The following is a 20,501-nucleotide window of genomic DNA, read 5'->3' as shown; positions in this document are numbered from 1 at the left end:
TCAAGTCAATCAAAAGTGCATGGCGTTGCAAGCGACCAAGTCTTTGAATCTTTTATCCTCAGTCCTGACCATTGATGACACCCAACTGGTCAAACTGATTTTCACACATGACATTTTATGTTAACAACTACATTTTAGGCCACAAAAACTTACTAAAGTACAGAAAAATTATCTGTGTACATAGATTTTAGTTTCACAAGTGACCATTCTGCTTCACACTGATAGATAAGACTGGCTGTCAGAATTCTGTGTTGAAATGTTAGACCCAACAGGAAATCGTGTAATTACTCTGGCTGAGCAGTAATATGACTTCAAGTGAGATATCTCTTGAATCACAAATGGTGGTCGTATCAGCTCAATATCAGTGCTTTACTTTAAGTTACTCCTAAACTGATTCCATTATTTGCTTCAATAAATGTGCACTTTTTTCTCCCTGTTGTAGCATCATTACAGACACATTGTGTACATAGTACACACATTCCATCCTACACCTTCATTTTTATTAATAATCACATGGTATACAACAATACTAATATTATGACATTTACTTGTTACAATACATTTACAACAATAATATCCCAGTCACTTTGTTTAAATTGTTTGCACAGCTAATATTCCACGTGAAATGCATAAACATTGTGTCTGTGCCATTAAGGAAAAGTTATAAATTGCAGTTTAGAATATACTTGCCATTGGAATAGGTCGATATAGACAGCAGACATCATGTTCTAAAGCACCAGAGCCAGCTGCACTATTTGGTTGAAGCTGAAACAAACAAAATCAAACAATGGCTACTTTACCTATACTGTTAAACATTCAAGAGAATCTATGTCTAAAGCTGCAACAGTGCTTACAAATTGTCACCATGTATGAGGTCTGTTCAAAAAGTTCCAGACTATTCGTAATTTTGCACCAATGGTGTGTTGGAGCAAAATGCAGTTAGTATCCGTGCACACACACATTTAATGCGTAACTGCCAGAAGTTTCACTGTTTTACACCTGTTAGATATTGTTCAGTGCTACAGTGAGTAGAAGATTGTGTGAAACAGTTTGCGAATTTCAAGATGGCAGAGTTAGGGGAGCAATATGTCTGCATTCAATTTAATGTGAAAGTCAAGAAAACCTTTACAGAGACACACCAAAAGATACAGGAAGTCTACAGTGATCAGTGCTAAAGCTGTAATAAGTGTTACAAATGGTTCACATGGTTTAAAAATGATCGTACAGAAGTTAAAGATGACCCTCATTCATGACACCCTTCAACATCTACCAATGATGCTCATGTCAGGAACATCAACGAAATTGTGCTTGCTAATCGAAGACTGACTGTCCAAGAGATTGCAGAAGAATGTAACATTTCAGCTGGATCGTATCATGAAATCCTGACACAGCATGCATGGAATGCATGGTGTTGCTACCAAGTTCATCCCACTGCTCATGAGTCAAGACCAGAAAGACCTTCACCACACAGTGTTGCTACCAAGTTCATCCCACTGCTCATGAGTCAAGACCAGAAAGACCTTCACCACACAATCTGTGAATAGTTTTCAGATTGCACAACACAAGCAAGAATGAGATGTTCCTTCAGAGAGTCATAACTGGTAATGAGATATGGGCCTACAACTATGGTGTTGGGACCAGGGTTCAATCTTCATAATGGGTTGGAAAAGGTTCGAAGACAAAAGAAAAGCTCATCAGGTCAGGTCAAATGCCAAAGCCATGCTGATACTTTTCTTTGACTTTGAAGGGTTAGCTCATCATTAATTCATACCACAATGACAAACTGTTAATCGATGGTACTATTGGGACGTGTTGTGATGCCTGTGAGAAAATGTGAGAAGGAGATGGCCTGAAATGTGGTGAGACAATTCATGGCTCTCGCATCATGATAACACACCTGCAGATTCATCCCTGTTGGTGCATGACCTGTTGGTGCATGACTATTGCACAGAAGACAAAATCATTGTGCTGCCTCATCCTCTGTACTCTCTTTAGACCTGGCCCCTGCAGTCTTTTTATTTCCAAAGTTGAAAATCCTGTTGAAAGGATGAAGATTTGCAACGATAGATGAGATAAAAGAAAATTCGCAAACAGCACTTCACACGATCCAGCAAGAGGTGTACCAAGACCGCTTCCAGAAGTGGAAACGGCATTGGGAGCTGTGTATTTATTGCAGAGAAGAGTATTTTGAAAAAGACCATGCACAATAAGTAAAAGGTAAGCTTAGAAAAATTTTGCAGACAGAGTTCCAAGATTTTTTGAAAAGATCTCATAAATATAAATAACAAGCATTATTTCTGTTTAATCCCTACATTCAGTGTAAAGCACCAACTTGTCAGTGGATCATCACATCAAAACTGAGTATGAACTTGCAGTTATAGCAACATTTATGTAACAGTTAAGTTAGAAACAGCATACAAATACACATTTGTTGCTAATCTTTGCTGCTCAATGATTTCTAAGTTATATTTTGCAAGTACACAATGCATTGTCTTTAGCCATACATACTGTACAATTCTTCATATCCTCTATGTCTTCTCACCATCCCACATCTCCCGACTCTTAAACAACATTTTGCTATTGACAATTTTTGGTTTCAGATGTGATTTTTGGTTTCTCTATTGTCCAACATAAATTATCACTTTGATGAGAACCCTGTTTTTTTGCCAATCCAAATTTAAATTACTTTTCTCTCCCTAAGTTTCTGTAAATCCATTTTCTTTACACCCAGTATTACTGCAGAAAATGTCAGATTTACTTTGTTTCCTGTCAAGTCATATCATGCAGCTTTGACAAACATATAGGTTTTATATGACACATCTAATTAGCCTGTGTCATATGTATATAGATAAAAATCTAAAGCTTCTTATGGCTACCTCCATCATCATTTTAGGGGGCTAAGTCTCTCTGTCATGAAGCTGGCGAGACTCCCACTGTTACACTCAGAGGCCATGTTTCACTACAGTCAGACTTCGCCCCTGAAAATCATGAGAGAGGCAGTCATGAAAACTTGGGATTTTATCCAGCTCTGACACAGCAAGTTAATCAAGCCCTTTTTAGGTATGGACTTCATCATAGGAAACTTCATAGCAGTATCATGTATAATTCTCTCCCTGTCACTGTGGCTCCATATTCCCTTTACATCCTCATGTGCAGTTAAAAATGTTCATCAACAGATTTGGTACCCCCACCACACCAGGTGTGGCAGATCAGGGAATGGCTGGTGGCCAATATCATGCCTAGGGTGCCATCTAGTTTGTGTTTCGTTTATCATACAGGTCAAATTTGTCTCAGTCCATGCCTGGGCACTCTGTGGTGAATGTTGGTTGTGATTTAGCTGTTGGTATATCTTCCTACCATTCTGTTGTGAAACTTGTGCACATAAGTGCAGTTGTTTTCATTTTATCATTCTTTATCTACAAATTATTTCCAGCACAATTACACAAAATTTTATTCTCATCAACATGTCTCAAAACGTATTTTAATTTATACGTATTACAAATTTTACTTTGACAGGAAACAATTTCCTTTTACATTCACGCCTGTTTTGAGACAAGTCTATAAGAATTAAATGTGTGTGTAATTACACTTGAAATAATTATTTCATACACACGGAGCAATAAATTGAAAACAAATGCACTTGCCTGCCCAAGTTTCACCACATAAGGGTAGAAAGATAAACCAATGACTAAACCGCAACCAACATTCACTGGAGAGTCCCAGGCATGGACTGAGGCAAATCTGACCCACACAGTAAATGGAACACAAACTACATGGTGCTGATACTCGGAACACCCTAGGCATGATGTCGGCCACCTGCTGTACCCTGAGCTACCATGTCTGGCACTAGCCTAGTATCAATTTTCTCACAGTTGAAAGCTAACCTAATTCAAAATATAGTTCAATAGAAACTGTTTTGATACACATTCTACAAAATCTATGCATTAAATAATCGATGTTAAAAAGATACAGAAACATAAAAATGAAAAATATGTCAATAACAAAAGCACTAGTTCATGTATAAAATCACAATTTGAATAAGAATTAATCTTATAAATGGCATTTATAATTATAGGAAAGATGAAAAAAGTAACTGCTTAACACTTCAAATAATGAAAGTGGGACGAAAATAACATTCACTAAAAAGTTAAAAACCCTTGGCAACAGTTGTGTTAAACAATAACTTGCTAAAATAATTTGAGGAGGTATTTTGAAACAAATATCACAGCTTACATAGATTATGAACAACCTATTCTACTGTCGTACTGGAAACACATCCATATGATCAAAAAATGCTGATAATAATCTTTATCCTACTGCATCTCTTTTGAGGAATCGTGAAATTTTTCACTGACACCAGAAAACTAGTGTGAATCACGTCATACGACTTTTGTTTTAAAACTTGCAACAACAACTTGTATAAAATAGAAAAACAGTCCTCAGAGGCTAAACATGAGCAAACAATATTTAAAGACTGATCTACTCAAAAAGCCAGTAGCTCAACGGTATGTGTTTGTGCTCTCTGCATACATTAATCAGTCAGTAAAATGAAAATAAACAGTCAGACTTAATGGAAGTTATACTAAAAATAGGGTACACTGTAGTTTCCTAAAACCTCAAGAACAACCTGGCAGCTTAAAATGAAAGTTGTATCTGTCCTGTGTAACATGTTTCAGTAAGCTGTACAGAAAGCACTGACATTACTACACTATATATTTCTAAAAGTGTGCGGTGTTAGTACATTTTTCATTTATCACTTAACCATCTTAATAAAATAATGAAGCAGACATTATTTCTTCAGATTTTGTTAATGCTCAAAAATGTTTAACCACAAAGGAAAATTAATAATCTTTTTAAAGCCAGTTTCAGAACTGTATAGATATGAAACAAGTACAAAAAAATAATAAGTACAAATAAAACAAAGAGTAGTGTGTGATGGAGTCCTATATTACAAATCAGGCTTTGTTCATTTGTTTGTTATTGCATGTAGCCTATGTTTAATAAAAATAAATGAACATTCTGAAAATTTTACAAAATGACTACACTACATATAAAACATAAAAAAATAATAAAAAAACAGGATATCTATAAAATGAAAAACAAATGTCAAAGCAGATAATTCACTACCCATGCTGAATGGTGTCAGTTGCATTAAATTACAGTCTAATCTGGGGTAATGTATTAGAGTTAAAAGCATCGAACAACACACAAATAATTTGTGCCCGTTAGTGTAGCATATAATAAGTGGCATGACTAGAATGTAAACGTATAAATAATGAGTCTCTGACATATTATATCAAAAGATTTCTATCTACAATGAAAGGAAATGAACATGATTCTGTGTCATGAATAAGCAAATGAAAAGTGCAGACGACTGTATTTATGCTTTTAATGCTTTAATTGATTTTGAAGAGAGCTTGAATATACTGATGAATACATCTGCTTCTGAAGTAAACCTGAGTAGATTTACAAATGTAAAGAAGAATTAGAGTTAGAAAGGCTGAGTAAGCAGATATCTATACTTTTTTGTACCAATTTGACACTCACCATTTTGTGTGAAGGTTGAATACCTTTACTGTCATTAATGAAAAATTTTGAAGAAAACATAGGTAGTTAATGTGTCAATTAATTGTGACACATCTTTTACGGGCTTTACAGTAGTGCTGGCCGTAGTATTATCTAAGAAACCATACTAGGCTCAAAGTAATTTAGGACCACTACTGAAGGCAAGAAGAATTCCACCGTTAAATGCAGAGGAGTGATGAATGAGAGAAAAAAAAGACATTCAAGGTCTCTATGGTGAGGAGGAACTGTCTGATGATGTGACAGAAGAAGAAATAGGAGTGTTTATGGGAGAGATATGAAATCCAATATTAGAATCTGAGTTTAACAGAGCTTTGGAAGGCATATATAAAATTATTGTGGAATTTCATGGCAGCAGTAGTAACCAAATGAATATTCAAGTTGGTCTGTAGAATCTACAAGTCTGGGGATGTACCATCAGACTTTCAGAAAAATATAAGGCACACCATCCCAAATATAGCAAGGGCAGAAAGTGAGACAACTATTGCACAATCAGCTTAACAACTCAGACATACAAAGTTGCTAACAACAAAAATTACACATCAAAGAATGGAAAAGAAAACTGAGGATATGTTAGATGACAATCAGTTTGGTTTTAGGAAAGGTAAAGATACCAGAGAGAGAGCTCTCACTCTGCACTTAATAAAAATAAAGACATGTTCAAAGGATTTGTTGGTCTAGAAAAATCATTTGACAATGTAAAATGGTGCAAGACATTCTAAATTCTTAGAAAAAACAGGTATACACTATAGTGAAAGACAGGTAACATACAACATGCTTAAGAGCCAAGTAGGAATCATTCGAATGAAAAATCAAGAATGAAGTGCTTACATTAAGAAGGGTGCAGATAGATATGCTGTCTTTCTCCATTACTGTTCAATCTCTACATCGAAGAAACAATAATGGAATTAAGATTCAATACTGGCATTAAAATTCAGGGTGAGCAGATATCATTGATAAAATTCACTGTTGACACTTTTGTGCTCAGTGAAAGCAAGGAAGAATTACTGGGCATACTGCAAGGAATGAACAGACTAACGAGCACAGAATATGAACTGAGAGTAAACTGAAGGAAGACTAAAGTAATAAATTGTAGCAGAAATGAGATTAGTGAGAAACTTAAAATCAAAATTGGAGACTATGAGGTAGACAAAGCATTGGAATACTGCTACCTTGAAAGCAAAGTAACAAATGGACAAAGTAAGGAGGACATAAAAACAGACTAGTGCAGGCAAAGAAGGCATTTCTGGTGAAAAGAATCCTACTGGTATCAAGCATTGGCCTTCATTCGAAGAAGAAACTTCTGAGGAAATACATTTGGAGCACAGCACTGTGCAAAAGTGAATTGTGGACCATGAGAACACTAGGAAAGAAGACAATCTGAGGTTGACTGATAAGATAAGAAATGAGGTGGTTCTCCACAGAACTGGTGAGGAAAGAAACATGTGGAAAATATTGACAAGAGAAAGGGCAGGACGATAGGACATGTTTTACGACATCGGGGAATAACTTCCATGATGATAGAGGCAGCTGTACAGAGCAAAAACTTCATGAGAAGACAGAGATTGGAATACATCCAACAAACAACTGAGGATATCTGGTGCCAGTGTTACTCTGAGATGATAAGGTTGGCACAGGATAAGAATTGTATGGGCTGTATTAAACCAGACCAAAGATTGATCCCCACAAGAAGAAACTAAAAAGTTTGAACGTCTAAATCTGGAGGGCCAGATGAGAACTTTAACCTTGTTTAGATGAGAATTTTAACCTTGTTTGTCACAAACAGGAATCCAGTGTCTTTACAGTCCCCTCTGTGATTGCACATGTTGCATAACAGATATATTTAATCACAAGGTACTATTAATAATTATGAGCAAGTCATCTGCTTGCATTACTAGGTATTAATAGTGCATACAAATAACAAATTGTAAAATGTTTAGGAGGCTAAGGAGAGAAACTACTTGAGCAGAAAAATAAAATACGCAGAAAAATTCAATACCGGTACCTAAAATAATAAACAAATAAACTGAGCACACAACTGATAGGTGTGGAACACATGGGGACCAAACAGAGAACATACACTGTTCAGATAGTCAAAAGAGAATTACAAGAGAAATTGTTTTGTGTTTAGCATTGTCTCTGGCCTGGAAAACTTTATACCTAATGGCAAATAATTATCTAATTTTCCAATTATTATTCCGGATTTATTTTGGAAACTAATAAAGACAGAAAGTGCCATTATACATTTATGACACACACATGGGCTGTCTGTTAAGCCAGTACAGGGATTGGACAGAATGACACCAATGCCGAAGAAAAAAATGATTTACTTCCAAAGTGCTGACATTGTCATTTTGTTTCCAGCTTTATGCTTACAGTGGTGTTTTATTGCTCTACCTTCATTTCAGACCTTATAGACTTGATCTAAAAGGCTGCCCAAGATTGTCACAAATGTGTAACAGATCTTTCTGCCTTTGTCGGTTAATGTTACTGTAAATTTTTGTATCTGCCTAGTTGACACATATGGGGCTATTATCTGGATACAAAGCACACAGCATCGTAACTACGTGTGGAGATAATTTATTAAAAATAATAGTTAAAAGGGGTTAAATTTATTGATATACAAAGGAGGACACTAAAAACCTTTGTTATCTCTAATAACAGGGGCACTAAGGAAGTTTGTTATCTCTAATAACAATACCATGCAACAAAAATGACTGATGAGAACACAGCATGACAGATCAGTATAAGAATGAAACCTGGAACCTGGACCACTGATTAATGGAAACAGGTAATGTGGCCCAACAAGTCTATTATTACACTGCAATCTTACACATTATTGTGTGTGTGTGTGTGTGTGTGTGTGTGTGTGTGTGTGTGTGTGTGTGTGTGTAGTGGACATCAGGGGACTTGTACAATCTCAGTTGTCATCTCTTAACTGTGTACCATTATCAAGGTAGTCTGTGATTTGGGCAGAAATATGATGCTCAGAGGGTCCTTTTGCGATTGGTAAGAGGTCAAGTCTGTGAATTCATTTGAGGTGACTATGTTCATTCGATTGAGCAGTCAGTGATCCATTAGAGTAGTGCATCTCAGATCACACATTCCATCTTCTAAAATAATAAGACAAAAATTTACTTGGCGAGTGCAGTGGCCCTTGGAGTACTCTCACTGTTTAAGATATCCAAGTTGGCCCTACAGCATGTTATTTGACTGTTCATACCTTGTTCAAGCCCTGTACTTCTCCTCATTTGAGTCACAAAGTAAAATCAATACATACAAGAGTCCCGAACAACAAAAACAACAGTAACAACAACAATGATATGCATCTTGTTCTCTGCATAATTACCATTCAATAAGGTAACAGTGGAGCATGAATTTTCCTTATTATTGTTGACCATACTTACATATTTTTAGGGTTCATACCATTTTTTTACACTGCCTCTAGTGAAATTTTCCTTTTTATATCATTTTATTATTTTGCAAGGCTTCAAATTTAAAATGTAAACAGAAATTTGGCTCGTACAGAAAATGATGTATGCAAGCTTGCAGTTCACAGAGATCGTGCAAAGCCTATGTTTCACAACTCACAAAAATTTTAAATAAACGCTGAGCATCTTACTCTTCCAAATGATGAACATTCTATGAAGTGTGACAAAAATACTTTTAACTATATATACGAAAGTATTTGTAAATACGAAATGAGTGAGATGATGATATTGTTGAAAATACAAGTTTCTGGCAGATTAAGTGAAGATATGAGAATATTTAAAATTCCTTTGAGCAACAATAAACTAATTTCCATAAATGTTGGAAAGAAAGGACACAAGAACTGTAGTGCAGATATTATTTGCCATCATCTAGTAAAATTTCAAGAATGAAATTCCAGTGAGGGAAGGATGTCTTTCAGGAAGTTCATGTTTATATTATTATTATTATTATTATTATTATTATTACTACTACTACTACTACTACTACTACTACTACTACTACTACTACTAGAAACACATGTTGGACACTTATGTTTATATGAGCAAACAGAATATTATATGCATTAATACACTTTGTGCATGCTCAAGGAAGGACATGCAAGGACATGCTTTGATAAAATAATCTTGGCACTAAAGTTCTAGCATTCCATAGTTTTTACACTATCGTACCCTCCACTAATACTGGAAGCAGTTTCTATCTATATCCCCTCTTACAAGAAACTGTTACTGCTTTTAGATGTCTGTGGATGAAATATCAACTTGGAGTACAGGATATTGAGATTTCAGTACATTAAGAAACAAAGATTTGTAGCTGAACAGTATAGGTAACAGCCCCATACCATCATAGCACACTTCACACTGGACTAAGTGGCTGCTCAAGCTTTCACTGATAAAACTGTACATGAAAAACTTTAAAACAGTATTATTTCAGTGACCTTTGTTACTTATAGTCTATGGAAAACAACAGCCAATCATGTCAGTCACCAAACAGTGGTCCATTATCAACTTCCCATCACACAGAATTCAAGCAGAAACTGTGAAATGCTCCACCTCGTGCTCCAAGAGCACTTCACCATAAGCAGATACAAAAAATCTCTGTAAAATTTCAAGCTCCTGAAGCAGTGACATAAAATGACGAAGAATTCCAAAATATTGTTCCCTTCACAACTGATTTTCTTAGTGTCTCCCAAACTTTGGTTTCTCAGCTGAAAAACCCCTTACACGAAATACTTTCTTTTTCTCACGTGGTATCACTAACTAAAGTAAACATCATGTTCAAAATCTTTAGAAGATATAAACAATCATTTTTAATTCCCAGCAGTACAACTGTAATTTTAGCTACAAGTGAACTGGGGTCGTATACGAAGGCGGTTTCACACCCTGCATTCATTTTAACCAACCTGCTTACAAATTTTCCAAATTAAAAATATCTGTAGAATACTGATTATTTTTAAATTTATGTTCATGCTTTTTCCACTTGCATGATACTGAACAAGTTATTACCATGTAAAGTTATTCCAACATCTTATGCAATCACAAATAATATATATCTACACCCACATACTCTCCTGGAAATGGAAAAAAGAACACATTGACACCGGTATGTCAGACCCACCATACTTGCTCCGCACACTGCGAAAGTGCTGTACCAGCAATGATCACACGAACGGCACAGTGGACACACCAAGAACCGCGGTGTTGGCCGTCGAATGGCGCTAGCTGCGCAGCAATTGTGCACCGCCACCGTCAGTGTCAGCCAGTTTGTCGTGGCATACAGAGCTCCATCGCAGTCTTTAACACTGGTAGCATGCTGCGACAGCGTGGACGTGAACCGTATGTGCAGTTGATGGACTTTGAGCGAGGGCGTATAGTGGGATACAGATACAGGAGGCCGGGTGGACGTACCGCCGAATTGCTCAACACGTGGGGCGTGAGGTCTCCACAGTACATCGATGTTGCCGCCAGTGGTCGGCGGAAGGTGCACGTGCCCGTGCCCGTCGACCTGGGACCGGACCGCAGCGACGCACGGATGCACGCCAAGACCGTAGGATCCTACGCAGTGCCGTAGGGGACCGCACCGCCACATCCCAGCAAATTAGGGACACGGTTGCTCCTGGGGTATCGGCGAGGACCATTCGCAACCGTCTCCATGAAGCTGGGCTACGGTCCCGCACACCGTTAGGCCGTCTTCCGCCCACGCCCCAACATCGTGCAGCCCGCCTCCAGTGGTGTCGCGACAGGCGTGAATGGAGGGACGTGTCGTCTTCAGCGATGAGAGTCGCTTCTGCCTTGGTGCCAATGATGGTCGTATGCGCTGAATAGTGCACGGTACATCCAAACCGTCATCGAACCCATCGTTCTACCATTCCTAGACCGGCAAGGGAACTTGCTGTTCCAACAGGACAATGCACGTCCGCATGTATCCCGTGCCACCCAACGTGCTCTAGAAGGTGTAAGTCAACTACCCTGGCCACCAAGATCTCCGGATCTGTCCCCCATTGATCATGTTTGGGACTGGATGAAGCGTTGTCTCACGTGGTCTGCACGTCCAGCACGAACGCTGGTCCAACTGAGGCGCCAGGTGGAAATGGCATGGCAAGCCGTTCCACAGGACTACATCCAGCATATCTACGATCGTCTCCATGGGAGAATAGCAGCCTGCATTGCTGCGAAAGGTGGATATACACTGTACTAGTGCCGACATTGTGCATGCTCTGTTGCCTGTGTCTATGTGCCTGTGGTTCTGTCAGTGTGATCATGTGATGTATCTGACCCCAGGAATGTGTCAATAAAGTTTCCCCTTCCTGGGACAATGAATTCACGGTGTTCTTATTTCAATTTCCAGGAGTGTACATTCTCCAACAGCCACCATATGAGGCATGGCAGAGGGTACGCTGTACCATTACCAGTCACTTCCTTTCCCGTTCCACTTGCAAACAGAGTGAGAGGGAAAAATGACTATCTATATGCCTCCATAGGAGCCCTAATTTAATTTATCTTATTTACATGGTTTTCAGGTGAACTGTACATTGGCAGCTGTAGAATCTGTCTGCAATTAGCTGCAAATGATGGTTCTCTAAATTTTCTCAAAAAGAACTTTGTCTTCCATCCAGGGATTCCCATTTGAGTTCCCAAAGCATCTCCATAATACTTGCATGTTGTTTGAACCCATCAGTAACAAGTCTAACAGCCTGCTCTGCACTGCTTCAATATCTTCCTTCGATCTGATCTGGTGCGAACACTCAAGCAGTACTCAAGAATGAGTCACAATAGTGTCCTACAGGTGGTCTTCATTACAGGTGAACCACACTTTCCCATAATTCGCCCAATGAACCAAAGTCGACTATTTGCGTTCCATACTACAATGGTTACATGTTCATTCCATTTCGTATCATTTTGCAACATTACCCCCCCCCCCTTTTTGAGCTAGTTGTCTTTTATAACACCAACTAGAAATTTTATCTAACTCAGCCTGTATCCTCCTACAGTCACTCAACACAGAAACCTTCCTATACGCCACAGCATCATCAGCAAATAGCCACAGAGTGCTGTTCACCCTGTCTACACGAACATTTACGTATACAGAAAATAACAGTAGTCATATCACACTTCCTCGAGGCACTCCTGACAATATCTTGTCTCTGATGAACACTCACCAATGAGGACAATGTACTGGGCTCATTATGTTAGTTAAGGACTATTTGAGCCATTCACATATCAGGGAACCTACTCTGTATGCTCGTACCTTCCTTAACAGTCTGCCGTGGGGCACCATGGCAAATGCTTTTGAGAATTCAAGGAATGTGGCATCTGCCTGCTGCCTTTTATCCATGGCTCTCAGGATATCATGTGAGAAATGAGCAAGCTTAGTTTTGCATGAGTGATTCGTGGATATTAGCTTTTCCATCTCCAGGAAATTTATTGGCTTTTCCATCTCCAGGAAATTTATTGCATTTGAGCTGAGAGTATGTACAAGAATTCTGCAGCAAACTGATGTTAAGGAAATTGGTCTGTAATTTTGTGGGTCCATTCTTTTACCATTCTTATACACTTCTTACAGGGTGACAATTATTAACTATATGAGGGAAAAAAACAAATTAGTTTCAAACTATGGCATGCACTCATTTTATTCAATATGTAAACATCAATATAGATATTCAGATTTAGGTTATGACATGTTTGATATGCCTGCCATCATTGGCAATGATGTGGCGCAGACAAATAGCAAAATTCTGCACAACTCGCTGAAATGTCAGAACATCGATGCTGGCGATGACCTCGTGAATGGCTGTTTTCAGCTCAGCAATGGTTTTGGGATTATTGCTGTATACGTTGTCTTTAATATAGCCCCACAAAAAGGAGTTGCAGGTGTTGTGACCCGGAGAATTTAGCTATCAATTGAGGCCCATGCCAGTGGCTCTGAATACCCCAAAGTGCTCCTCCAGGACATCAAATAGTCTCCTACTTTGATGGGGTCGAGCTCTGTCTTGCATGAACCACATCTTGTCGAAATCAGGGTCACTTTGGGTAATGGGGATGAAATCATCTTCCAAATCCTTTATGTAATGTTCAGTAGTCACCGAGCCATCAAGGCATATCACACTGATTATTCCATGACTGGACTTTGCACACCACACCGTCACCTATTGAGGGGAAAGAGACTTCTCGATCATGAAATGAAGATTCTTAGTCCCCCAAATGCTCCAATTTTGCTCACTGACAAACCCATCGAAATGAAAGTGGGCTTCATTGCTAAACAAAACCATACAACACATACTAATTCCTAGCAATCCCTGTGGCCAACTGTGCAATTTGAACATCCTAATGCAAACCATTCAGAAGTTATGATAATTTTATTTCATACATTTCAGTAATTGTCACCCTGTATATACAGAAGTTTTTTCCCTTTCACTTGGGACTTCTACATCTACATCTACATATATACTCCGCTAGCTCTCATGCTGGGAGAGAGATTTGCAACAAATACAAGGTAAGTAATGGGCCAATGCTGTAGAGTAATCTTTGTAAAACCAAATTGGGATTCTATCCAGACCTGTGGACTCATTTGCTTTCTACTCTTTCAGTTGTTTCTCTAGGCCAAGGATGCTTATTACTATGTCCTCCATATGGGAGTTTGTGCGATGGTCAAATGATGGTATATTCGTAAAACTTACCTGTCTGAATGATTTCTTAAATGCAAATTTAAAACTTCGGCTTTCACTTTTGCCATCTTGTACTGCCACACCAGACTGGTCAATGACAACTAGATAGAAGCCTTAGACCCAATTACCAGTTTTATGTAGATCCAGAACTTTCTGAGATCCTTTTGCTATAGTACGATTGTGGTAGTTGGTGTATACTTCGTGCATCAATCTTTTTGCAGCCACAAAAATTTCTTCTAACTTTTGACTTCCATCATTTGTGCATTTTCTTTTGAACCAAGAGTGCAACAGCCTTAATTCCTCAAAATTTTCCTAATTTGTTGATAAACCATGTTGAGTCTTTTCCGTCCTTTGTCCAATTGGTCAGGACATACTTCTCCAGAGCACAATTTACAATCTGTGTACACTTTGTCCACAATTCCTGTATGTCCATCATCTGGTACAAAATGATGTCAACTCACTGTCTAACTGGGATGTTAATAACCTGTTATCTGCTCTTTCAGGTAGAAACTCTCTCCTAGCCTTCTTGACTGCTGTATTAACTTGAGTAACAGTAGTTGCTATGACAGTCTCAATAAAAATTTTAGCGTGAGAAATTTCCTGGATGACAGTAAACTCGGGAACATTATTACAAATAATCAAAATATCCACGGGTGTACTGCCGGTCTATAGTGTCCAACGGGCACAATATTTCGGCGATCAAACATGTTGCCATCACCAGGTGAACTGACGGACTGAGCTCCTGTGAACGTGCCGGCACGGAGATCTGTACGCTATGGCTGCTCAGGGGGAACTGGGTTCGGTCGCGGCGGCGGCCGATTTAAATACCCTCTGCCCGCAGCGCCGCTCCCTCCGCCATCCGCGCCCCGCGCCACGGTATCGCAGTGGAACAGATTGCGACGGTGTCTGAGATGATGTCGGTGTGATGGTTCTGTCCACCGTGGTTATCACAACTATACGTTTGCTAGATTTACTCTTGATTAACCCAATCGCTGGTTCCCAAGCCTTGCTAAGATTATAGCCACAGTCACGGTTTATGAGGTTGTCATTGGTGCAAATTTCGATGGCCTCTCTAACAACGCTGTCCCAGTATCTCGACGTCTGTACCAGAATCCTCGTGCGGTCATACTCCATAGCGTGATTTTCCGACAAACAATGTTCAGCGACCGCCGACTTGCTCGTATACATCAGTCAAGTGTGCCTCTGGTGTTCACGGCATCGATCCTCGACGGTACGCATCGTCTGACCAATATACGACTTGCCACATTGACACGGAATCTGGTACACGCCGGCCTTCCTCAAACCGAGGTCATCTTTGGCGCTCCCCACCAGTGCACGAGTTTTATTTGGAGGACAAAACACAGTCTCTACATTGACTCTGTGCGTCAAGTTACTCAAATGCGTTCCCATCCGCCACTCATCTTGCTGTGAAGGAGGATCCACTGCATCGTGTACACTATGAGGTGCCTCCACAGCAGAGCCTTTGGCCAAGAAGCAACACCTGAGGTGTCCCACGTGACACTCCAATTCCTCCACTTCTGCTACACCCCGAGGCAGCAGCTTGAAGGCAAGTGACTGTAGCCAAAAGCACATTCAGTTGTTCACGAACTGTGCCCAACACAATATGCACACATCCTACCCATCCTAGTATTACTCAAATAAGAAATGACAATAAAAGCACAGACATGAACTTAGATATGCAACTTTGCTACCCTGCTGACATGTCACCATTGGAGGCTGATGCCTTATGCGCTGTGCAGATAGTTCTGAAGAAATGACAACTGTACTACTGACTGCTTTACTCTACACTTTACAGATACAAAACCATGAGATTAAACCTCTTAGATAGAAAAACAAGCACGGAATTCAAGAACTATACTACTCAGAAAACAGTAAAAGCTAAATATTTAACTTGTCACTCTGCAGATGCGTACCAGGTGACAAATGGAGCGTGACACACAGTTCAGTTGTGTATGTACACCATGCAGTACTTATCTACATGAAGTGCAACATTAAATTTCTACATGCAAAACAATATTCTTCATGTTGCCCTCAAAAATAGCAGGCTTGCAGCATGTAGATGAAGAGTTTTTCTTTGCAGTTAGCATTATTTTCACTGGAATATATCCTCAACTTCTGTCTTCAAGTGTTAGTGAGTTTTATGGTTTGCTTCACATCCCATTATACAGGTACTCAGGCAATAACTTCTACTCACATTGAGCTAGATCTTTGTGAACTTTCCTCTGCTTTGGTCTTGGGTACTGTCGTGTCACCACCAGACACCACACTTGCTAGGTGGTAGCCTTTAAATCGGCTGTGGTCCATTAGTATACGTCGGACCCGCGTGTCGCCACTATCAGTGATTGCAGACCAAGCGCCGCCACACAGCAGGTCTAGAGAGACTTCCTAGCACTCGCCCCAGTTGTACAACTGACTTTGCTAGCGATGGTTCACTGACAAAATACGCTCTCATTTGCGGAGACGATAGTTTAGCATAGCCTTCAGCTACGTCATTTGCTACGACCTAGCAAGGTGCCATATTCAGTTACTATTGATATTGTGAATCATGTATCGTCAAGAGTGATGTTCATCATTAATGGATTAAAGTTAAGTATCCCACCAACTAAATCCGTTTTTCTAAATTCTAATTTCCTTGTCCTGTTCCAGACCTCACGCCAGCCTGCGTGAGCTAAAACGCGTGCATTTCGGCCTCCTCTAGTAACACGGTGTTGGCTCTCCTGCCAACCACAACATGTACAATGTATGGTAGATGGTGATCTCAAACAGCATTTCTAGGCCAAGCAATTAGAAGTAAAGTTCTTTATATTCCTCTGCGTACCTACCCACAAGTTCATAAGGAAATGGACACTGGTCATGCAAACCAATTTCATCCATTCTTTGGTTACAGTGTAGGTAATAATTATGTTTGAGGTTCGTTTTTCCATTTTTATATATTACAAAATAATCTGAACTACCTCCAAGTCTTGAAAAAAAGTGGACATTTTTCTTATCAGCTCATTTTACACTCCTACCACCTCAGAGCACTTGCAATGAATATTGCTGACATGTTTTACCTAATTAATTTTACAATTGTAAAAGCTCAATTATTTCCATCTAACAAATTCCAGAATAGGTTGGGAGAGTGGTTACCATTTGTCAATATAAATCCTTCTCTGGTGCTCTGCACTCCCACAGATTTCCAACACAACCTTCATATATGCTAGAAATTTTGAGGACTAAAGCAGTATTTTCTTTCTCTTCAGCAGTCCATATTTTGAAATTATATTAGTGTGTTTTATCTGAAGAGTACACTTCGTGTACATTGTATCATAATTAAAAGGAAAAGCTTACACTAGAGAACGTATATGATAAAACAAGTAAAAACATTTCAGTAAATGTGTTGGCAAATGAGCTGTATGTGAGATAACTGCAACTGTACGGTTATGAACAGCCACTGATTTCACCACAAAATATTGCACTATTTAGTATAAACATATTTGAAATGTAATTTTTTTTTATTAAGTCCGCAGCTAATTGGTCTCAAATTTCACACATTGCCTATGTTACCAATAAATGCGATGCCACTTCAGCATGTTCAATGTTACAATTTACTGTACACTAGTACTTCTTAAAGGACATGTTCCACCTGTCATCCTTGCACTCAGATGCAATACTGCACTCATCTCTGGAGTCAGTTACAAATTCTTTTAACGGCACCAGATTATCTCACAAATCTTGACAAGACTGTACAATTTGGTGCTACAGTGCTTCAACTATATGAATGGGAGTTCTGTACATTGTACTTTCATGATGATCTTGAATGGAAAAATCCAGAGGACTGAGGTGAGGTGGTTTTGGAGGCCAAAGTATGGGCCCTGCTTGACCTATCCATATTAGTGTGTTAGAAGACATCTTACGTAAGGAGCAAAATGTACATGTGTTCCTTGAATCGTGTACCACATTCACCAACCTTGTGCCACAGGTGAAACCTGAGCCCAATTCGATGGGAACTTAACCAAAATGTTAACATTTCAAATACATTTGTATTATCTAGTACAATATTTCATACATAAGTCAGTGGCAGATTGTACGCACATGTTCATAATTATCTTGCAAGCCGCTCATTTGCAGACCCATGTTTATACAAACATTTTACATCTATTATCACACACTTTCTCCAGTGTCAGTGTTTTCTGTTTAATTATAATACACTCTGTATATCTTGATAGAACACATGGCTCTCTCCGATGGTTTATATAGCACACAATACTTTCATACAATAACATCTATCTGCTTAACTACTGTACTGTAATATCTTCTGATTATAGGTCTGTAGTAAAACAATTGTCAGACAAGAGACATATAAACATGGTGCTCCTTAGGGTTGTGTATCGTGTCCATCTGTGTTCATAATATATACCAATGACTTTCCAGACCATATGAGATATGGAGACAGAGATCTCTTTACTGATTACTGCAACAACATAGTCATTGATAATGTGATAAAACGCCAGAACTCTTATTAAAGAACACAAATGAAACACTCTCAAGGACATGTGCAATTACACCATACTAACACTGAACACATGGAACACAATTCTGTCACATTAAACATAGGTGATATTTCCATAGATGGTGTAAAAAGCACAAGGTTTTTAGGGATGGATATATATTCAATTAACATGCTGACACAAATATCATCAGCTCCAAGTTTTTTCTCTTAAGGTTATATCATATGTTTGTAACAACCAATGTCTTGGTGGTGACATCCTATTTTTATGTCCACTCAGTTTTTAACTATGGGTTTCTTTCCCAGGGATCAAAGCCATGAAACTGCAGAAAAGGGCCACTAAAATAGTAACTAGAAGTACTAGCAGGGCTCATTCTAAAGAACTGTTTAAAATGCTAAGTACCTTTACTGCACGAAATGAGCACATCTACCAACCTGTTGTGCACACCAGGGAAAATATTACTAAGTATATCATTAATAGTTTTATACACAATCATGTAACAAGAGCCAGTTTGGACTTATATTTAACAAGTAAACAAACAAAAAACTCAAAACAGCATTATCTATCAGGGAAGAAAATTGGACGAGGGAGAGCTGAAAAGTAATGCCTCTCAACCTTTTATGTGAAAACTCTTAAAGATGTTTAAATAAAACAAATGTTATTAACATTCTACATCTTTATTCTTCATCTGTGCATATTTATTTCTCAACTCAGCCACCCTGGTGATGTTCTCCCAATGAGAGACTAGCTTGTTGATACCCTAACTGTAGAATGAATCTGTTTACAGAGCCACGACCTCACCTCTGTTTGCACCACTACATCACTGTCAAAGTTAAGTACATTATGGTGACCTTCAAGTTTTGGATACACATGAAAATCAGGTAGGGTCGAGGTGGGACTGTATTGAGGAATATCAATTACACAGAACCCACGGTGTCTGATTGTTGCAGATGTTGCAGTGCTTATGTGTGGTCTGGTATTGCATGCAGAATGAGAGGATGCTCCAAGTGTCGCTGAACTCTACAAATTTGAAACTGTATTACAATACACTGTTTCTCAGGCACAGACATAGTTCACTTGCACACCGCCATGTTACACACTACAAATCGGAACCCTTTGGTGGCAGAGGGCTGCAAATATGTAGGCATGAAGAATAAAGATAAAGACTGTTAATAACATTTGGTTTATTTAAAAAGCTTTCAGTGTTATCACATAAAAAATTTGCATGCATTAATTTTCAACATGCCCTTGTATAATACATTGCCAAAGGAGATGGAAAAGGTTACTAAAATAAATCTGTTTTAAAAAAAAGACACCTAAAAAGTTCTTTTGAAGTAACACATTCAACACAATCAAAGATTACTTAGAGGATTCAGAGTAGTGGTTAATAATGAAATGGGATTACTAAATCACCTTGCCACATCAAAATAGTGGAATGCTTTTGCAAGAAAATCATGTGCCAAGATCCTGGGTGCATGATAGAAATGTCTTATTATTCTTGCAAGTTCAACATATCACTCATCACGAGGGGGCTTGTTGACTTAGTTTTTCAGATGAACCGATGGGAGAACACGAACAGTCAGTTTTCAGTATGGATTAGAGTTAGCTAAAGGGGTATGGTTAAGGATTCCCCAGTGGGTGTCCTTGAAGTGTGCAACCATGAAGAGTAAAACTGTTTTATATCAAAGAACTATCTACAAGAGGGTCTAACCAAATGAGGCAGTGCAGTTGCTAAGATGATGACCTCACATTTG

The 20,501-nt window shown here is 38.7% G+C and overlaps 1 protein-coding gene across 3 annotated transcripts in view; it reads right to left on the bottom strand.

Moving 5' to 3' along the window:
- The window catches only part of LOC126297831 (HEAT repeat-containing protein 5B), a 472,968-nt gene that overhangs the window by 100,249 nt on the left and 352,218 nt on the right, over positions 1 to 20,501 (bottom strand). For all 3 annotated transcript variants that reach the window (XM_049989077.1, XM_049989078.1, XM_049989076.1), the window contains one exon: positions 691 to 765. In XM_049989077.1, coding sequence (XP_049845034.1) covers positions 691 to 765 — 75 coding nt within the window. The remainder of the gene's footprint in view (positions 1 to 690; positions 766 to 20,501) is intronic.

The sequence above is a fragment of the Schistocerca gregaria genome, chromosome X (assembly GCF_023897955.1).
Source record: "Schistocerca gregaria isolate iqSchGreg1 chromosome X, iqSchGreg1.2, whole genome shotgun sequence".
Lineage (NCBI taxonomy): Eukaryota > Metazoa > Arthropoda > Insecta > Orthoptera > Acrididae > Schistocerca > Schistocerca gregaria.
Note: the sequence above shows the minus strand (reverse complement) of the source record. Positions and strands in the feature narration are given on the sequence as shown.